Source organism: Portunus trituberculatus, chromosome 18, assembly GCF_017591435.1.
Source record: "Portunus trituberculatus isolate SZX2019 chromosome 18, ASM1759143v1, whole genome shotgun sequence".
Classification (NCBI taxonomy): Eukaryota; Metazoa; Arthropoda; class Malacostraca; order Decapoda; family Portunidae; genus Portunus; species Portunus trituberculatus.
The window spans coordinates 17,720,027-17,740,985 of NC_059272.1; the positions used below are offsets into that span (position 1 = coordinate 17,720,027).

General features: G+C 45.6%; 1 protein-coding gene across 2 annotated transcripts in view; it reads right to left on the reverse strand.

The window, feature by feature from the left end:
• Positions 1-7,788: 7,788 nt before the first annotated feature.
• LOC123505572 (hematopoietic prostaglandin D synthase-like) overlaps positions 7,789-20,959 on the reverse strand; it is a 72,782-nt gene continuing 59,611 nt past the window's right edge. For both annotated transcript variants that reach the window (XM_045257048.1, XM_045257049.1), the window contains exons 2-5: positions 18,707-18,856; positions 14,923-15,115; positions 11,588-11,711; positions 7,789-11,411 (exon numbers count right to left, since the gene is read on the reverse strand). In XM_045257048.1, the coding sequence (XP_045112983.1) occupies positions 11,247-11,411; positions 11,588-11,711; positions 14,923-15,115; positions 18,707-18,842 (618 nt within the window). In that variant the 5' untranslated portion in view covers positions 18,843-18,856 and the 3' untranslated portion in view covers positions 7,789-11,246. The remainder of the gene's footprint in view (positions 11,412-11,587; positions 11,712-14,922; positions 15,116-18,706; positions 18,857-20,959) is intronic.

Genomic DNA, 20,959 nt, shown 5'->3' on the forward strand with positions numbered 1-20,959 from the left:
TATGTACCTCGCTCTCCGTGAACTACAAGATTTTGGTGCATTGTATTTTTCAGCTTTCGTTACGTTTCCTAGAACAGATCCACTTGTTTAACGTTCCATCGTAGCCAAGAAATGGTCTACTCGTTTGTTCTCATCTGACCGCGACGGGAGAGACAATCCAGTAGATCTGACTCCATTCATTCATATTGTCTTGAAAACTATCTTGCAATGTATACGCTTGTTGATTCCTTTCAATTTCACTGGAATTCTCTCGGCAATGTCTCTAGTAGCGGAGATATTGAACACTCAGATGGAATTCCTGTTTTGTGCTTACTCAACAAACTCTTCAATGGACGCACCATGAACTTTTCGGCAAGGCGAGACGAAATCCTCCTCCCAGGGACTCCTCGCTTCCTCTCAGCTTGATGTTTCATTCGCCCAAGTTAGACCAAATATCTGAGCTTCGGCTAAGCCACGCAGATCCCATTTTTCTAGGGAAGAGTCTCGTGGTTCAGCGATGGCGGCTCCGAGGGGCAGAGTCTCCGCTCCTTGCCCCTCGTCCCTCACCCCGCGCTGCACGACGTCCAATGTTTCTGTGTCAGCTGCATGCTAAGATACGATGCCTCATGCGCTCTCTCTCTCTCTCTCTCTCTCTCTCTCTCTCTCTCTCTCTCTCTCTCTCTCTCTCTGTGTGTGTGTGTGTGTGTGTGTGTGTAGGTGCACGATTTATAAATTTGTTGGCTCATAGATGGAAATACATATGAATATAGAGATAGACTGGTAGATAGAGGAATAGATAATCAAATAGAAAGATGGTACACTAATAAACAGACAGATCGAGAGACAAGCAGGCATACAGGCAGACGGACAGGTAAACATGGGACAAATAAACAGGTGCACAGAGACACAGACACAATGACAATCCCTTCCAGCCAATTCCCCATGCATCAAAGCACGCTTACTGCTACTATTACACAATCAACAACAAAGAGAGATGTCGTAACCTGTTCCCGGTAAATCCACTACTGACAAATGCCTTTTCTGAAGCTGCCGTGATTAAACGCTGCACGAGGCATCAAGTAACACCATCCCCTCCTGTGCTGCTCGAGTGTGAAGCATCTGCAGCGCCTCCATTATGACAGATCACAAACCAATCCTAACTTTAGTCCACCGTGTTGCGCTTCTCCCACTCACTCTCACTCATTCATCTGCCCTTCGCCTGCTCATCTCCTTGGCTTCTTTCCTGCTTGATTTGGTCATTCTAGTCTCGCCTCTCAGTCTTGTTCGTTAGTCTATCGGTGAGTTTGTCTGCTTGTGTGTTTATTTTGTTTAGTTTATGTTAATGTTTGGTTTATTTCTTCTGTGTTTTGCTTATTTGTTGATATTTGCTTTGGTTCTATCTTATACGTAAATTTATTGGTTTATCTGTGTATGTTTTCTCTTGTTTGATCTATTTGTGTCTTTTCTGTCTATCTATCTACTTATCTAGCTAATTATATACCTACCTACCTACCCACCCACTTACCTGTCAATCTATCTATCCAATGATCTATCTATTTATCTATCTATGTATCTATGAATAGCAAGGTCATTCCAGCAGCACTCTCTGTACAAGCTCTAGCTGGTGATACACTGAAATATGTATCAGAACCCTTGTGTTTTATCTCTTATTAACATTGTGGCCACTTTTGTCCTCCCATACGGCATGAGAGCGCTGCGGTGAATGGGTCTCGTCTCAAGTGGCTCTTGGCCCGAGGGAATCTTGTACAATGTTTATCGGTGTTTGTGTGTGTGTGTGTGTGTGTGTGTGTGTGTGTGTGTGTGTGTGTGTGTGTGTGTGTGTGTGTGTGTGTGTGTGTGTGTGTGTGTGTGTGTGTGTGTGTGTGTGCTTTTTTATTATTTTTTGCTTCTTAGTTTTTTGTCTACGGTGTGTGTCTCTCTCTATCTTGGAGGCGAAATTGCTTCCTTGCTATATCCTCTTTGGTTGATGTGCACTCCCTTCACGCGCCAAGAAACGCACAAACTCTCTCTCTCTCTCTCTCTCTCTCTCTCTCTCTCTCTCTCTCTCTCTCTCTCTCTCTATCTATCTATCTATCCTTTCCGGTCTCGAGGCTCATGACACACGTTCATTTCGTCCTCTGCTCATTCAGTTCTTGGGTCATTTGGTGCGCCTGAACGGACTGACTTTACTCTTGCTCCGGTAGTGATGATGACTGGAGGGTTTCGCGAACACACACGCTTGGACACACACACACACACACACACGCCCGGTAGCTCAGTGGTTAGAGCGCTGGCTTCACAAGCCAGAGGACCGGGGTTCGATTCCCCGGCCGGGTGGAGATATTTGGGTGTGTCTCCTTTCACGTGTAGCCCCTGTTCACCTAGCAGTGAGTAGGTACGGGATGTAAATCGAAGAGTTGTGACCTTGTTGTCCCGGTGTGTGGTGTGTGCCTGGTCTCAGGCCTATCCGAAGATCGGAAATAATGAGCTCTGAGCTCGTTCCGTAGGGTAACGTCTGGCTATCTCGTCAGAGACTGCAGCAGATCAAACAGTGAAACACACAGCCCGGTAGCTCAGTGGTTAGAGCGCTGGCTTCACAAGCCAGAGGACCGGGGTTCGATTCCCCGGCCGGGTGGAGATATTTGGGTGTGTCTCCTTTCACGTGTAGCCCCTGTTCACCTAGCAGTGAGTAGGTACGGGATGTAAATCGAGGAGTTGTGACCTTGTTGTCCCGGTGTGTGGCGTGTGCCTGGTCTCAGGCCTATCCGAAGATCGGAAATAATGAGGTCTGAGCTCGTTCCGTAGGGTAACGTCTGGCTGTCTCGTCAGAGACTGCAGCAGATCATACAGTGAAACACACACACACACACACACACACACACACACACACACACACACAGAGAGAGAGAGAGAGAGAGAGAGAGTCAGCCACATGGTAACAGACTTTGAAATGCATGAAAATAGTGCAAGTTTCAGTAAGAGTTCGCCTTTCACGGGATGGGAAGTTGCTGCATGACAACGAAAAACTGATTGACTGATTGACTCATGCGCCGCGACAACACAGTCTTATCGCGCCGCAGGAAGGGCCCTTCGCGTGGGTGTCTGTGGGCAAGCGGCTGTTGTCATGGGAACCTGCGACGCCGGCAACAAAGCACGGCCTGAATGGAACAACTGTGGGCCGAACCATCACCCGGCGGGGATGAAGCCACTAAGATAGCGCCAATGGTAGTGTTGATAGCGACACGGCGGCCTGCAGGCATTAATATCATGGAAATGTTCGTTGAACCGGCGTGCTGTCATGGATTAAGGCACGAGATGAGGCTGAATGTCCCTCTGAACACTCGGATACACACACACACACACACACACACACACACACACACACACACACACACACACACACACACACACACACACACAACTGCTGCAGGAGGAGAGACAGCAGCAACATTCACCAAGACTTTTTTTTTTTTTTTTGTGCCTTCCTTCAAGCCCACAGTCTCGCAAGAATCCCTCCCACATCCCTCCGCCCCATGCAGCTCCTGGCCAAGGAAAACCTCTCACGGGAGTGTGCCGGGGAGGGTTTGATGTATATGCCTCCAGATGGAAACAAAATCGGAAAGAAAATAACCAGCTTTTAATGGACGCTGAGTCAGTGTTTTGCGTCCAGCGTGACCACGGGGAAAGTGATTTAGAGCGAAAATTTACTGTCTGCGAATGTGCGAGTATTTGAGGGGAAAGAAAACAAGGCAAGGAGAAGAAGGAACATCAGGGAAAGAAGGAAAGAAGTTAAAAGAGGCGGATAAGATCAAGCAGTGAGCAGGAAGGATTAGACGCAGGTAAGACGAGGTGCATTACAAGGCGGTCACTCCCTCGGAAGACCCCAAGTGGATGGAGGGCATGTGGGATATCCTGCTGGTGGTGGTGGTGGTTGTGGTGGTGATGGTGGAAATATTGGCGGTGTGTGGTGGCGTTTATAGATGGGTGTTATTCCCAGTTTGTCAGTCTTAGGGAAGGGCGCGGCGTCCCCTTGCAGTCTCCGCCTCCAGGGGCCGAGGGCTGGAGAGTGATTAGCAAGGGACGAGGAAAAAATGGTGAATCTTATAATGAAATTTCCCTCCCCTCTCTGGCATATAATGCAATATTTCCTGCCATACCGACACGTAGCTTGGCCTTTTTGAGCTCTGCCCATCGTAAATCTTTAGTATGTGATGATTTACCAGCACAGAGAGAAAGAGAGAGAGAGAGAGAGAGAGAGAGAGAGAGAGAGAGAGAAAGAGAGAGTCATTGCTAGTAACCCATTGTTAAAGAGAAGCTTTCTTATTGTACCTCTCCTTTGTTGGGCCTCTCCTGCAGCAGCCTTTGTTGCCCTGTCCGTCACACCGCGCCCTCCGCCTTGCTGCCCCTACACACACACACACACACACACACACACACACATGAACATCAGTGGCCTCAGCGTAAACAATTTCATACAAACTACATTAAAAAACAACCATATATTCTCTCTCTCTCTCTCTCTCTCTCTCTCTCTCTCTCTCTCTCTCTCTCTCTCTGTTGGTGGACCGTCACGTACGTTGTTGATTTCATTACTAAGGGTATGAGTTTTGAAAGGTTTCCCGTATTTTTGTTATTGTTGCTTTTGTTGTTTGTTATGTTGTTTGTGTTTGTGTTTGGGGGGGGGATGGCGGTGGCAATGGTGGTGGATGAGATGAAGTTGTTGTTTGTTGTGATCCATAAATGTATCCACGTGCCTTTGTATCCATATACCGTACTCGTATCTTTTTGGTGTTATTGTTTTTTGTTTGTTTTTTATCGTAAGTTATTTGAGTATATGTTACTTTTTCCTTTCCTGAATCAAGAGTAGCTTTCCAGGTTCATGTTAACAGTAATTGTCATTATCCTCGGTTTTCTTGTGTTAAGTGTAGCCTTTGTTTAATTTTTTTTTTTTTAATGTCTTCTTCGTCTTAGCTGTATGTATGTTACACCCCGTTTGTGAAATTGCCCATTTCATGAAATGGGCAAACCCAATTCATGAAATGAACCTAACCTAACCTAACCTAACCTATCCTAACCTAACCTAACCTAACCTAACCTAACCTAACCTAACCTAACCTAACCCAATTCATGAAATGTGCAATGGAGAGGCCATTTCATGAAACGGTTAGGTTAGGTTAGGTTAGGTTAGGTTCATTTCATGAATTGGGTTTGCCCATTTCATGAAATGGGCAATTTCACAAACGGGGTGTAACATGTACACCATCTAATTCCTGTCTTAACCTCTTCAGTACCATGACGCGTTTTCATATTCATTCTGCTTACTATTTGGTGATTTTATACAGCTGTAGAAACTCGTGTCAGGATTGAAATAGTGAAGATTGTGGCCATTAATCTTCTGACCTCCATAGACCCTCCTTAATGTAAATAAAATTGTCTAATCGTACAGAAATCTCAAGGTAAAAATGTGTCACTGTATTGAATGAGTTAAACTAACTGCACCAGTTTAGACAGTTAGCATATTGGACAGTCAATTTTCTCTCAGTTATCTCCTCCACCGTAGAGTCGTTCGCATGAAGGCAGAATATACAATACAATGCAATATTCACAGGAATCACAAAACAACAGCCACGTTCACCAGTGTTCATAAATTCAAGGACAGGAATAAAATCTGTTGGCGGTGAATGGGACGCAGGTGATGCAGAAGACCTGAGATCAAATCCACCCCACAACCTGCACTTACATTCCACTTACACCACGACAAGTGCTTTAAAATTGGCTTCGCTTCTCCGAACTCCATCTTTTATTCCGTGGCCTCGCGTCAGGAGTGGTGGGAAGCAGAGTCTCATACACAAATATATATTTATCCGTTGCCATCACCACAGGCGGCGCACCGAGCGTAATATAAAGCGTGTTTTTGGCGCAAAATACGAGGCTGTGTGGAAAGAAAACTGTCCTTGGGGAGGATAAATGATGAGCTTATGAGACAACAAGAGGAGAACGACAAATTAAAAAGGAGAGGCAACAAGGAAGAGGAAGACTGCTGCGTGCATGTGATGACGAAAGGAAGGACGAATAATGAATGTGTGGGGAAAATGAATTGAATCTTTTCTCGAAGCAAAAAAAAAGAAAAAACTCGAGTGATGAGGCGAAGAAATAAAACGGTGAGCACACAGAGGCTCCAGGGACGCCTTCCGAGATTCAGCCAGCCTTGTGAGCTTCAGATAGAATTACTCCAATTTCCATCCTCCTCCATCTCTCTGTTTCTCATGCCCTTCCTCTACCTGTCACTCCTTTACATTCCTCTCATTATTAACTATTTCCCAGCAGAGAGAGAGAGAGAGAGAGAGAGAGAGAGAGAGAGAGAGAGAGAGAGAGAGAGAGAGAGAGAGAAAGTCATTTGCCAGAGGCCCATCACCTTTGTACTGCCTAACCTATCTCTCCCTTCCTGCCTCTCCTATCCTGTTACTTGCTCCTACTCCCATACTCCGCCGCACTCCCTCACTGCTTCCACTCCACCACTCGCCATACAGTCAACACGATTTGTACTCTAGCATAGTGCCTTCTTACTCCCTTTTCTAGTTCTCTACTCCACTGCACTCCCTTACAGACTTCCACCCCGCCACTTGCCATACAGTCAGCACGTCACATCCCAGCGTCGGTTTTCACCTCACCAGCGCCGAACGAAGCCTCCAAAGCAGCCTTCCCCTCCTTCCTTTGCGGTCCCCGAGGCCTGGCTGGGGTGAGGCGAGGCGGAATGCAAGTCTCGCTCAGCACATCCAAACACACTGGCGGTGAAAGGTGTTCGAGGACTGAGAGAGTGGGGATTTTTTTTTTGTATCCCTCGCTTTGATTTATTTATACTTTTCTTTCTTTACGATTTCGCTACGCTGCTTTTTTTTTCTCTCTCTGTCCCTCTCTCCCCTCCCTTACTTTTTCCCTCTTTCCCTCCCTCTCTCCCTCCTTTTGTCCCTCTTTTCCAACCTCCCCCATTTCTTTTTTCCACTTCCGATGAACTGTCGAAAGTATTCAAATGTCCTTGCAACACGAAATTTTTTTCTTCTTTCCTTACTTTCTTTCCTTTTTTTTATTTATCTATTTATTTCTATCTTTATTTGGTGCACAAACCGGAGGCGTTCGCTCGCTTGGCAGCGTTGTCCTTCATTCCTTTTTGAAGTGGCAGTTCCCTTTTGCCCCTCTCCTCACCTCCTCAAAGTCCTTCCCTTCTTCACTTCCCCAAAGGACATGCCTTACTCGCTCGTCCCATGCCTTGAAGCGCCTTCCGACAAAGCCATCTACTGAAGGAGAAGCAGGAAGAGGATGAGGGGCGGGAAGAGGAGTAAGGAAAGGAAAGAGGAAAAAAAGAAAAAAGAAAGGAAGGTTAAATGAGGGTGAAGATAAAGAGGAAGGATGAGAAGGAAGAAGGAGCATGGAGAAAGAAAAGGGAAAGGAATGGAAGGAGTGTGAAGGTAAAAATAACTGAAAGAAGCTCTTATTTACATTTTCACATACTATGTTTTGGTGATGGTGGTGGCGACAGTCGTGTAGGAGTTTAAGGATGCAGTTTTGCTTGTGATAGTGGTGTTTGGTGTTGCCTTGGGTGGTGTAGGAATTCACTTGGTGGTGAGAGTAATGTTGGTGTAAGTGTGTGATGGTGTAATGGTGTTAGTAGAGAGGCGTGTGATGACGGAAGAGGTGATGAAGTAGTAGAGAGAGAGAGAGAGAGAGAGAGAGAGAGAGAGAGAGAGAGAGAGAGAGAGAGAGAGAGAGAGTCTCATAGGAAATAAAGGAAAGCTAAATCAAACCAACTCGTCTTTTCCACCAACAGATTTAATGACACACTTCTTAAATTTCCAAATCTGAAATACGAACACAAAATATACGATAGTTACATCTCTGTTCCACATATATAGGCGTCCTCCACTTAACACTTACAATTTAGTAGTACTTTTAAGCTTACTTTACACTTCATTGCTCTTTAAGCTTACTTTTTCTGCCACTCGTCTGAAAGGGCTGGAAAAATAGTTCTGTACACGATTTATTTTATTATCTTAGAATAATTCAATACAATGTTTCCTTTTACTCTAATACAAAAATTCTGGAAACTCGTGGCATGTGTTCGTGTTAAGATATTTCACCTGTCTTGCCTCTCGATAATGATGATAATGATGAAAAGTAGTGTACAGTGATTCTATTAATAGCGGTAGTGGTATTGATAGCATTAGTATTAATATGTATACAATGGTTATGAGTACTGGCCAATATAGTTATTGTTTCACCACTAGAGTGTTACTGGGCTGCTCAAAACCCACTGTCTTCAATACAATACAGTAACACAGCGTTTCCAGTCTTCAGTCAGTCCTTCGTATCTCAAAGATAAGTCCGTTGCCAAGTGCGTGTCTGGACCTCCGTCATTGTAATCATCTTTGCTCCGTAGAAATCAAGAGGAATTTCTCAAATATGAAAATCTGGCCGTGACATGAGTGACGAATGGCTGCGAGTGTGGGGCGTCTGGGTGCTGCTGACATAATGGCCACCCCAAGACTCATTCCCTCACCCGTGCATGCCCTTCACTCCAGACCACGCAGATTTGTGCTTCGTAAAATACTTGAAGAGCCTAATCACCTCCTCTTCGTCCTCTCGTAGGGTGATCCAGGTGGTGTGCGTGACGTGACAGAGCTTGACTATGGCTCTGTAGGGGACTCATCAAGCTGTCAGACACTGTACAAAGCTCCTCTAGGACATACAAAACTAGATCATGACAACATTGAACACAGTGACAACGTGTTGTTACTCGGCCTGAAGGTTCGCAGCGCAGTGACTCAGCAGTGACCTAGCAGTGGCTGGGAGAGAGTGATAAGGCCTCGGTTAAGGCTACAGCATCAGGCTCGTGGCTTTCCCGCGGAACAGTATGGAGACCAGCTAGATACAGGCGTCTAAGAGGCCTTTGGGGATCGCTGGGGGACATCTACTTTTCCCTTTTAAGTATAGAAAGGGAGAAATATGCAGCACGGGAGGGAAATTAGTGCCAGCCGTGAGGTAGAGCCCGGTGGAGGTGTACGGCCGCCGCAGTCCAGTGAGGGCGGAAGGGTGGGAGGGAAGGTAGGGATGGGATCGCTTTTTTCATCGTATTTTTGTGTGGCTCGTCGATGCGACCTCAGGCGGAAACTAGAGCCACGCCACCACCATCACCGCCGCCCCCAGCACGCCAGGATGCCGCGGCAGGAGCAGTGGAGGCAGTGGCTGCCCAGCAGTCTGTAAACTGGCAGGGGCTGAAAGGAAGAGTCAATTCAAACTGCCGTTTTATTCGTTCTGGTATGGCTCAAAATTATGTCACATATCTTATTCATATTTTGATAAGATCTTTGATAAATGATTGTGATAAAATATTGTGGTGGTTATTGAATATTACAAAGTGACAACAGCTTAAATCGCACTCCCAAAATCTTCTCGTATACCCCATCCTCTGTCGCTTGGCAGTGCCCTCCAGTACCATCCGGCTGTCTGGCGTCCTTGCAGCAACTGTCCGTCATACACTAATGCTTACTCTTTTTCTTGCAGTGTGGGGCAGCTTTACTTCTTGCGGGACGCAGCAAGCACTGACTGACTGGCTACCTCCTCTGGACGAGTGACCTTCCTACGACATAAGGTAAGGAAGTCAAAGTGAACCTTTCTTCCTCAGTTGATGTGTTTACTTAAGGTGCGGGAGGTCCACTTACGCCCCAATATTGGATCAACGTCACGGGGGCGTGTGGCCCAAATTTTCGAAAGTCGAGGCTCGTTCTAGCGAGAATTTGAGGCGACAGCTGGGAGTTAGGGATGGGGGCGACGGTCCGGTACTTCAGGCAGCTTTTAGGGTGCCGGTCACTGGGTGACAGAGGACGAAGGCCGCCTGCCCGCACTCAACGCTCGCTGGACTGAGGTGGACTGAGGTGGTTGCTGAGCTAACACAGCAAACACTTCTCAAAAAGGACAGTCGTAATGCTTTTATTATTCTCCTGGACTCGTAAAACGAATAGCTTCTACGTATATCTTATATACTTTGATTACATTTTTGTTTAGCAAAAGCTACTGCGCTAGTGTCTTCAGAAAGCGAGAGGGTTGCTACTTTCCTGTCACCAACATGGTGTGTTGCCCGGGGAAGGGAGTGCCTGCGCGCACCAACTGGTGAGTGGACGTGGCAGAGCTACGGGCGGGAGGCTGACTATTGCTCACTAGGGAAGGAAAGCGTGAGGTTCTGGGGACGGGGCACGCCTGCACCAGGGTGGGCTTACCCTTCTGTGTTCCGACCCCGGGGCACGTTGGGACGCGGCCACACCCTGGGTCAGGCCACACCCTGGAACGAGGCGACAAGATTTCCTTTTCCTGGACGACACAGAGGCTCGCCTCGTGACCGCCGCTTCTAGTGAACACTGGCGCCTAATCAAATTTGAGCTGACTTGGCTGCGGCAAAACACTGAGCTGTTCTAACATTACACTAGTTCAGGGGGCGAGGGAGGGGCTATACCAGTTCAAGAGGACACATCGAAGCCTTATCCTTGTATCTGTTTAACACCTACTCAGCTACACACTGAGGACGAGGGAGCCGCGACCCTCATGGCGGTAAATGTGTGCTGCCTGGTCAGAGCAGATTGTTGGTGCCGAGAAGTGATGGTGGCTGCGTTCCTTGACCGGGACAGCGATCTGGTGTTGCGGTCTGTTCCTTCTGCTTTAGGGAGGTGTTTAAGGCGTCCGTGGAAGTGATGCGCTTAATTTCGTGGTGTTTAAAGTGGCTCTCTTTATTTCACTATGAGGACATCAGATGCCTGTGTTGCTGAAGGAATATCACAATTATAGGCGTTTATCACCGTGTAACGGTCCAAAGAAGGGAAATGGTCTTGACCTCCTGTGTGTGTGTGTGTGTGTGTGTGTGTGTGTGTGTGTGTTTATACTCCGTGTGACTTGATGGTGGAGGGTGAACCAGAAGCAGAGTACGAAGTGGAGGTATGAGGGAGTGGTGTGTGTAGTCGCGGCGGGGCGGCAGACACCCTTCATCCTCCAGCCAGCAAGAGGCGTGATCATGGACACGTACCATTTACATTTGAAGAGAACGAGTATACACTGTCTTAGTAAAGCTGAGAGGTTGTGGTGTAGAGGTCTTGATGAGATCAGCACACCTTAAGACGCCCTTAGTGCATCGTCCAATGGTGATGCGGGAGTTTCTGCGCCTCCGTGACGGCACCAAGGTGTTGATGAATCGAGGGGCAGATGTGGGGCGACGTCAAGAAGACCTACAGCATGGAATCTGGCCGCTCTTTTAGCCATTTCTCGATCTGTGGCAGCTTGGCAATCTTCTCCACGTGTTTCTTCAGGCGCGGGACGGCGTCCAAGGAGCCTTCGTGTTGCAAGGTGATCTCCTTCAGGTAACAGGCGGCGAACAGGTCCACCCACGTCATCTGGCGGTGAAATACTGTTACTCACGCATTCAATCCCTCACTTAACCTAAAACACAAATTAGAAAGTGAAATGTAACTACTTTACATCAGTCAAGCAGTTCAAACAAAATTAAGTGTTATCGCGATGCAGTGCCAGTGTTGCTTGTCATTCATTTGGGCGAGAGTGCCAGCGTCACCTTGGAGCCGCAGAACCAATCCCGTCCGTCCAGTCTGCGGTCCAGTTCCCTTATGGTTGGCGGCAGCGTGGTGGTGTGGAACTCCGTGGCCAGCATCTTGTATTTCTCGGTCTCGTTCGCAAGTCTGTCGAGAGAGTGAGCGAAGCATTACTTACTGGTGGTGGCACTCAGCGGAGGCAGCTCTCAGAAGCGGCTCATGTGCTATGTTGGTGTCAGATAATAGGGTCATGTAGAAACACACACACACACACACACACACACACACACACACACACACACACACACACACAGAATAACCTCTCCATCTATTTTTCAGAAGACTAAGTGATGAAATTTTTGAAACGGTACATGTGTCATTTCTCACACGTTGTTGTTATTGTTGCTGCTGCTGCTGCTGTTATTGTTGTTGTTGTTGTTGTTGTTGTTGTTGTTGTTATTAATCTTTTTATCATAATAATCACGATGTTCTCTCTTTAATCGTGCATTATAATGTCAAAGTAAAGCAACAGTTGGGCGTGTGGTGAGCTGCCTGCAGCAGCGCGGAGATGGGCGTGAAGTAGAAGAAGAAAGAGTGGAAGAGCGTGGAGGCGTACGTGTGGGAGATGGGAAGAAAAAAAGGGAGGACGTGGAGGAAGGGGAGTAAGGAACGGATCTCATGGAGGAAGACGAGGAGGAGAGAAAGGAAGGAAGGAAAGAAGAAAGGGAGAGGGTGGAAGTGGGCATGGAGGTGGCCGAGGAGGAGAAGCAAAGGATGGAGGGCGTTGAGGAGGCGGGGAGTAGGCGAAGTAAGGAGGGAAGGGCGTGGAGGAGGCGAGAATGAGACGAATTAAGGAGGGGAGGGCATGGAAGAGGTGAGAGAGAAAGGAAGTAAGGAGGGGAAGGCGTGGAGGAAGCGAGAAGGAGGGGGAATTAAGGAGGAGAGGGCGTGGAGGAGGCGAGAAGGAGGGGAAGTAAAGAGGGGAGGGCGAGGAGGAGGCGAGAAGGAAGGGAAGTAAAGAAGGGAGGGCGTGGAGGAGGAGGGGAGGAGGCGAAGTAAGGAGTGGAAGGCATGGAGGAGGCGGAGAGTGGGTGGAGGAGGCGAGAAGGAGGGGGAAGTAAGGAGGGAAGGGTGGTGGTGGGGAGGCTGACGCATCATTCGTGTGAAACCAAACACGCATTGAAACATTGAAGAAGCTCAGCGCGCACATATCCGATTTACACTTTTGTACAACGCAAGGCCAATGAAGCAATGCCCCCGTGAACTTTACTGCACAGAAACACTAAATTTTCCTGTATTGTGAACGTGAAAAAAAAAGAATGCCAGCTAAAATTCCTCGTAGAAAAACAACAACGTAGGTTAATTCTCTTCTTGCTGTGCTGTGTTGCGTGTAAAATCTGGTTTAGGCTAAATGGGTGGGTGATGATTGAGGTAGGTGACGCTCCCCGGCCTCCCATTACCACGGCGTTGGTCCCTGAAAGACACGTGCAGGTTTCCGTGATGTCCTCATTTGTTTAGCTCATCCGTACTATTGCATATGATTCTTTAGATATTTTGCGGCTGACGTAGTTTGATTTGGCCTGACTTCCGGGTCATGCAGCACGTCATGATGCCCTTTGGCTCGAGGTCACGTTCCTTCCGGCCACACCTGTGATTGCGGGTCGTGACATTCTAACATTCGTGGCGCAATACATTAATCAGGGCTTCGTGGAGGAACGCAGAGAGAAGATCCACTCCAACTCCCATCTCATTGTCGCCTGTTATTCCTCACCTCTTCCCTTCACCGTGGCAAAGATTCTGTACGTTTTTATTTTAACCGCTTCACCGCCATGACGTGTTCCCATAATCATTCTGGTTACTATTTTGTGGTTTTATACAATTTCAGAAACTTATGTGGGGGATTAAGGTAAGTGAAGACTGTGGCCATTAATGTCAATAAGACAGTATAATCGTACATACTGTAAATCTCAAGGTAAAAATGTGTCCCAGCATTGAAGGGGGTTAAGCCGTCACTCACCTCGGCACCCAGCCTGGCCTCCCTCTGCTGCTCCCCTCATCGTGTTGTCGTACCCGACTATCTTTCACCTAAAGTTTCTTCATTGATGCAAGGAGCTGTTTGTTGTGTTTGTCTTACACGTAACCTTATTTTCTTCATTCTCCTTTGAGTGCGGCCAAGTTTATTACCATTTGCAACTTTTGCGAGGCTTTCTTGCAAAGTCATGTTAAAAAAAGGTATTCTGTGTTTGCGTTATCCAATATCCTCAAAAATCTTGTCATGTTTCCCTTAGTTATCCTCCCTTTGATGTCATATTCACAGGCGGGTCTTACATGCATCACGCGACGAGGGTGACCATATTCATTAATTCCACCATTTCATCCCACCGACAGACTCAATTGCGACGCCATGACACATTGTTGTAGTTTTCTTTACGTTCTTCTATGTAAGGGTGGTTCTCGGGGCGTAAATAATGCGCCACCAGGATGAGTGTGCGTGAAGTGTTGCGGCAGAACGAGTGGTGAAAAGAGGGTCACTCTGGAAAAAGAGGTTGACGGGCTGGCTATTCTTCCTTTCCGCTGCCGTAATCCAGTGTCGGGTGGAAGGGAGTTAGAAGGCAGGGAGGGGGTTGCTGCTCCCTATAGAGCAGGTCCGCACCAAGCAGTCTTGACACGGAATGGTGGTCTGTGTAGGTCTTCACATTTTGATTCCTTTATTCAAGTGGATTTTAATGCTGGAACGCTCTTCAAAATCGGGGAGGATTTTAAATGTCATCCGTCTTAATGATATTCCAGTATGAGATTAGCGGTGGAACTTTTACCCGGCGTGTTGCGAGCACCGGCCTAGCCTCTCCTGCACACTGCCGCCCACCGCCCCGCCGCCAGTGTCACAGGGGAGAGGCTGCAGGGCGTTGAGGGAAACTCGAGCTGGTGGACATTACTGACACGACACATTGGGTTCCTGTGTTTCTTCTTAACACTGTGTACATTCCTGATTGTTGGCTCCGATGTAACATGACTAACCCCTTTCGATACTAGAACATATTTATACATTGAGATTTGTGTACTATTAGACCATTTTATTGACATTAAGAAGGGTTTATGGAGGTCAAAAGATTAATGGCCACAGTCTTCATTATTTTAATGCCCCACATAAGTTTCTGAAGTTGTATAAATTCACCAACTAGTGAGCAGAATGAATATGGAAACGCGTCGAAGTACTGAAGGGGTAAAAAAAAAAAAAAAAAAAAAAAAAAAAAAAAAAAAAAAAAAAAAGAGGTTTGCCTCGACTGCTTACTGGAGACACTTCGATGATCTCTGACTCAATCCCAGTACTTTACAACAAGGGCAACACGTGGCTCACCTGGCATACGCGATCTGACCGGCGGGTTGAATAAGGTCGTTCACGGCGTCAGCCACCTCGTCCCCTAAGGCGGCCTCCCAAGGGTCGTCCACGAAGAGGCCGTGCATGCGTCCCAGGTACCGGCAGATACTGACGCTCTGACACAGCGGCTTCCCGTCCACGAACAGCACAGGCACATGTCCGTATGGCATCTCTGTGGACCGGGAGGAGATTAGAGATACATAGACAGGTAGATAAACAGCCTTTTAGATAGATGAGGTCAATAGATGTGTTAATTGCTATTTAGATAGTTAGTAGACAGATAAGCAGAGAAATATGGAAATACGAAGTTGACAAATTGAAAGAAGGTAGATTTTTAGATAGATTTACAAATGTTTACTGGTGACAATGACATTTCAAACTGTTTGATTATTAGGAGGTATAACACACACACACACACACACACACACACACACACACACACACACACACACTAATATTCATAATGTAATTCTTACGTTTTGAAATATTCTTTTTATTATAAAGACAATAACAATAACAACTAAGAATAACAATAACTATTTCTTCCCGGGATTATGAGGCGTGACAGTGCAACGTTCTAATCTGCATATACCTACACGCAACAAGCTCTTTAACCATTAATATAACGATCCCACACAAAACACAATAATGTAATAGTTAACGTTAAAATATTCCATTTTCTATACCACTCCCCCGCCAGCCAACATTAAAAAGAAAACGAATTTAGAGGGGGAACTACGTAAAGAACTCGTAAAGAAATTCACTGTGACGCCTCATTTTGAAATTTGAACTATAGTCGTGATAATTTGGGAGATTGTTGTTATGACTGGACGGCAAAATTTACATGACAAGTTATTCCTTATAAAAAGATTGTGTTTCTGTGTGTGTGTGTGTGTGTGTGTGTGTGTGTGTGTGTGTGTGTGTGTGTGTGCCTGGCTCTGTTTTCAATCCTTCCTATATATCCTTGTGGCCTTGTATTTTAGGATTAATTCTTGCGTGTCTCATGGCCTCGAGAAACGCGGTGAGAGAGAGAGAGAGAGAGAGAGAGAGAGAGAGAGAGAGAGAGAGAGAGAGAGAGAGAGAGAGAGAGAGAGAGAGAGAGAGAGAGAGAGAGAGTAGAAAATTAACCTGTTTAACTAATGATTTATATATCTTGTACATTGTCTCTTGCGCTTCTTCAATATTCATCACGTGCTTCACTTCAGAAACTCAGTTCCGGGTCTTGTAAGTGAAGCACGCGAGATGGGCGAGTCATGAAGTGTTTGGCCTTTTAACTTCTTTCTTAAGCTTTCCCCGTCGCTAAGTCACAAGCTACAGTACCACCCCCAGTTTAACCCTTTAACTATTAACCTCTTCAGTACTGGGACGCATTTTTACCATGAGTTTTGGATATAAGAAGACGATTTTGTTTATATTTGGAAGGGTTTGTGGAGGTTAGAAGATTAATGATCAGAGGCGTCACCATTTTAATCCTCACATGAGTTTCTGAAGCTGCATAAAATCGCCAAATGGTAAGCATGCTACTTCTTGCTCCATTCACTAACCCTAGATAATAGATGTGACAAACTTGGGAATTATATATTTCTTCTATTCCTAGTGTCTTAGCGAAAAAAAAAGATAGGATTCTCAGTTTGAATCAGAGTATTAAAAGCTTTAATTTCAAGACTCATGGCAGCAAAAAGAATAAGTAAAGGAGAGGAAAATAAGAGATGGGGATAGGAAGAAAGAAGGAAATAAAGAAAAACAAGAACAAGAAAGTTAATGAGACGGTGTGGAAAAATAATGACGATGATGATGATGATGATAATGATAATTATAATAATAATAGTAATAATAATAATAATAATAATAATAATAATAATAAGAAGAAGAAGAAGAAGAAGAAGAAGAAGTAGAAAAAGAAGAAGAAAGAAGAAGATGAAGAAGAAGAACGGGGACAAGAAAGTGAACGATGAGTAAGAGCAGGAGGAGGAGGAGGAGGAGGAGGAGGAGGAGGAGGAGGAGGAGGAGGAGGAGAGGAGGAGGAGGAGGAGGAGAGTAGACAATCGTTGTGGGGGAGAGGGGTTGGGGGTGAGAGGGATGCTGCTGATGTCGCACAAACTCGGAACAAAAGAGTGCTACACAAAGGCTCCCCCCGCTGCTGCCTGCGACCCAGACCAGCGCCATTGAACCCCATCCCGCCCTCCCAGCCAGGTCGCGACGCAGCCACGCAGGGAGGGGAGACCTGAAGCGTACTGGTACCGTCCCCCTACCCACCCCTTCCCTCCTTCTCTTGCTTGTCATTCTCCCCACCTGCTCCCCCAATTGTTCCATCTGGCATCCTTCCTCCCCTCCTTCCTTGTCATGTATTCCTAACCTAAACTAACCTTAACTTTACCTAACCTAATGTATCCTAACGTAGCATAACCTAACCTAACCTAACTTAACCTAATGTAACCTTAACTTCACCTAACCTAATGTAACCTAACCTAACTTAACTTAACCTAACCTAACTTCACCTAACCTAATGTAACCTAACCTAGTGTAACCTATTTTAACTTAGCTTAACCTAACCTAACCTAACAAAGTAACCTAACCTGCCACTGCCACGTTCTTTTCCTCCTCCTCTATTCACTTGTTTTAATCTTTTGTTCAGCTGTTCCACGCTCATTTAATTAGGTTTCTCAAGTTAGGGAGCGTTCTCTCTCTCTCTCTCTCTCTCTCTCTCTCTCTCTCTCTCTCTCTCTCTCTCTCTCAGATTCATTAATGAATTAATATTTTTTTCTCTTTTCCTTTTTCTTACTCGCTCTTCTTAATTACTTCTTAATTTCCTTCATTTTAAATTTCCCTTGGTGTTTGTTTAGTTCTCCACTCTATTCTTACGTTATAATTTTGCCTTCATGACTTATTTTATTTCTCATTATTCATTTTTGCCCTATATTCTTTGCCTTGTTTTCTACTTTTTTTTTCTCTCTTTGTTCTTCCATATTAGTTTCTCTCATTCTCACTTTCTTGCCTCACTGCTTCATAACTTTCTTTTTTCTCTCAAGGACGTGCAATAAAAAGAAAGATAAAACGAGATGATGTAAAGAAAAAAAACCTACACTATTTTTTTTTTTCGTGTACAACTGTCATAATTACCGAACACGCTGCGGTAGGAAAGAAAAGAGAAAAATCGAAACTGTAGTTGTGGGGATTTTTTTTTTTTTTTTTTTTTTCTGCTGCTGATGAACGGATGAAGTTCGTCTTTTTTTTTTTTTTTTTTTTTTTTACTAACCCTGTAGCGAAAGTACTGTATGAAACTGACTGGTTGGTTGCTAATCTTTTCTATCCATGCAGCACTTAAAATGGTTATTCATTCACTATACATTTTTGCCGTTACCTTTAATTTCTTCCTCGCCATGCCCAACATTATAAGTCTCTCTCTTGACTCACGAATCATCTTCACCTGCTCGAGTGAACAGTTGTTACTTTGCTTTACAAGGGTCAGTCTGTTCGCCATCTTACTTGTGCTCACACGGAGGGTGAATCATAGCATGGGGCAAGGAAAAGGCTACAAGAAAAGAAACACTTGAGTCACCAGTTCCCCAAAGAATACAGTCAAAAGAGTTATATAAATATGTGTTATTCCTCCAAAAGTGAATTGAAAAGAGGTTCTCTAAAATGCTCCAGTCCACAGAAAGTATAATCGATAGGGTTTCAAAATTTGAGGGCGACTGCCTTGAAGTCTCAGATGTGGTTAAGCTGCTCTATGAGTGACTTATACCTGGCAACGTTGAGTTACCTGGCTTTTTAAAGGGCCACTCCGTCTCTCTGATGTAGCGCACGTCATCGTAGGGCTGATCCGTGACGGCCAGTATCCAGCGAATGGGCTCCGCGCGGCCACGGAGGGTAAGATAGACCAGCTTGTACTCAGGCATATCACCAACACACCCTGCAACACAACAACATATGTTAACTCACATACTGTACGGATTGAGGCAAATTACCATGCAACACAACACACTCAGTCATGAATTTACTGATGCACACTTTACCATTCTCCAATGTGTTTCTATTTCTTTAATGCCCTTCAATTTGAACGTTGATCTACTGAGAGCCCGTGAAATATAGGAGCTGAGTATGGAGAAAAGGAAATGTTCAGTACAAAAGTTAGTTAAAGTTGATTAGAGTAAGCCTAACTACCATACCACACTGATTGACAGACAGCGCAGCACACCGTCACTCGCTCCACCACCTCACTCACCACTCAGCCACACGTCCATTCAAGAAAATCATGCTTAATCATCACAACATCATAACATCACGAACATCAATACAGGAACCCCATCCACCTCGTGCTCTCCCTTTCCCTGACAGCTACTCCCCTTCCTCACCCCTCACCCCACTGACAGCCCGTCCCTCACCCCTGTTATCTCCAGCGCCACTCTACCATTAGAGATTCGTCAATATTTGCGATCGTTTACCCTTTATTCCACGCGGACGACGATTCTATCCAGGACGTGACATTAACGAACAGAGAGAGAGAGAGAGAGAGAGAGAGAGAGAGAGAGAGAGAGAGAGAGAGAGAGAGTAGTCAAGACCTTTCCATTTCCCCTATCGGTCCATTTTTTGTTCTTCACTAATATTTTTTTCATCCTTTTTTTTCTTAATTTTTTTTCCATGTATATAATTTTCATTCCTGCTTGCGTGTGTCAGTTTCCGAGTGGCTTCGTTTCACCAGTCTTCTTCACCTCGACCTTCACCTTCTCCCTGATCATTGTAGCAAACGCACTGTCACCATCCAAACCGGTATCAAAAGCGCCATTACTGTAATTATGTCCAGTTATATTAGTCATTCTCGTCATTATCTGTCCATTCGTGGCTTCGCGGTGACTAATAATCCGGTGTTGTCCTCATTATTACCATCATCTCGACTATCACAGCAGAACCCATTGTTGTCACTGTTACTGCCATCATGAGCGTGTTTATTGCAGTTAGTTATATTATGCATTGTTATTATCGCCTTTCCATTCATTGCTTTCCGTATCATTAGCTTTATTGAGAGAGAGAGAGAGAGAGAGAGAGAGAGAGAGAGAGAGAGAGAGAGAGAGAGAGAGAGAGAATGTACCTTCATTACTAATTTGAGAAGAGAAAAGGGTTAGAAAAAAAAAAACAGTGGAAGAGACATTGCACTTAACACGGCAAATTGTGGAACCTTAGAGAAACATGAGGAAGAAATTGAACCCCCTCCATCACACACACACACACACACACACACACACACACACACACACACACACACACACACACACACACACACACACACACACACACACACACACACACACACACACACACACACACACACAGGAGTTGTGACCCTGGTCTCAGACCTATCCGAAGATCGGAAATAAAGAGCTCTGAGCTCGTTCCGTAGGGTAACGTCTGGCTGTCTCGTCAGAGACACACACACACACACACACACACACACACACACACACACACACACACACGGGGCACTGACAGAGATGCAAGCCTTAATAACGAAGACTAGCAATGTTTCTCAATGTCAGCTTGTCATCGCTTGGGACAGTCAAAGGCATCCTCCCCTCCTTTCATATCCCGGCCTCTCCTCTCTTTGCCCTCACCGCCATGCACTCTGCCTGCCTTTCCTCATGCATGTGTATCGCCGGCCGTTATTAATTTGTTTGCGTGTTCGCCCAGTTATGAATGTCTCTTTGGCTTTCCTGGGAGAGATGCGGCGGAAAGAGAGGTAAAAGAAATGAAGGATAGGCAGGAAGGGCAGAGGGAAGCAAAGCAAGAAATTGAATGTTGCATAGTAATTGTACTATTAATGATTTATTGAGATACGGGAGGATTTAGTTATTGAATTGTGTATAGTCTGTCAAAAGATTTTAACAGCACAGTACAGAGGAGGAAAAGGAGAAGAAAAGAAAAAAAAGCAGAACTGAGAAAAGGAGAAAATGGAAAAAGAAAAAAGATGTAAAGAATATGATTAAGAGAGAGAGAGAGAGAGAGAGAGAGAGAGAGAGAG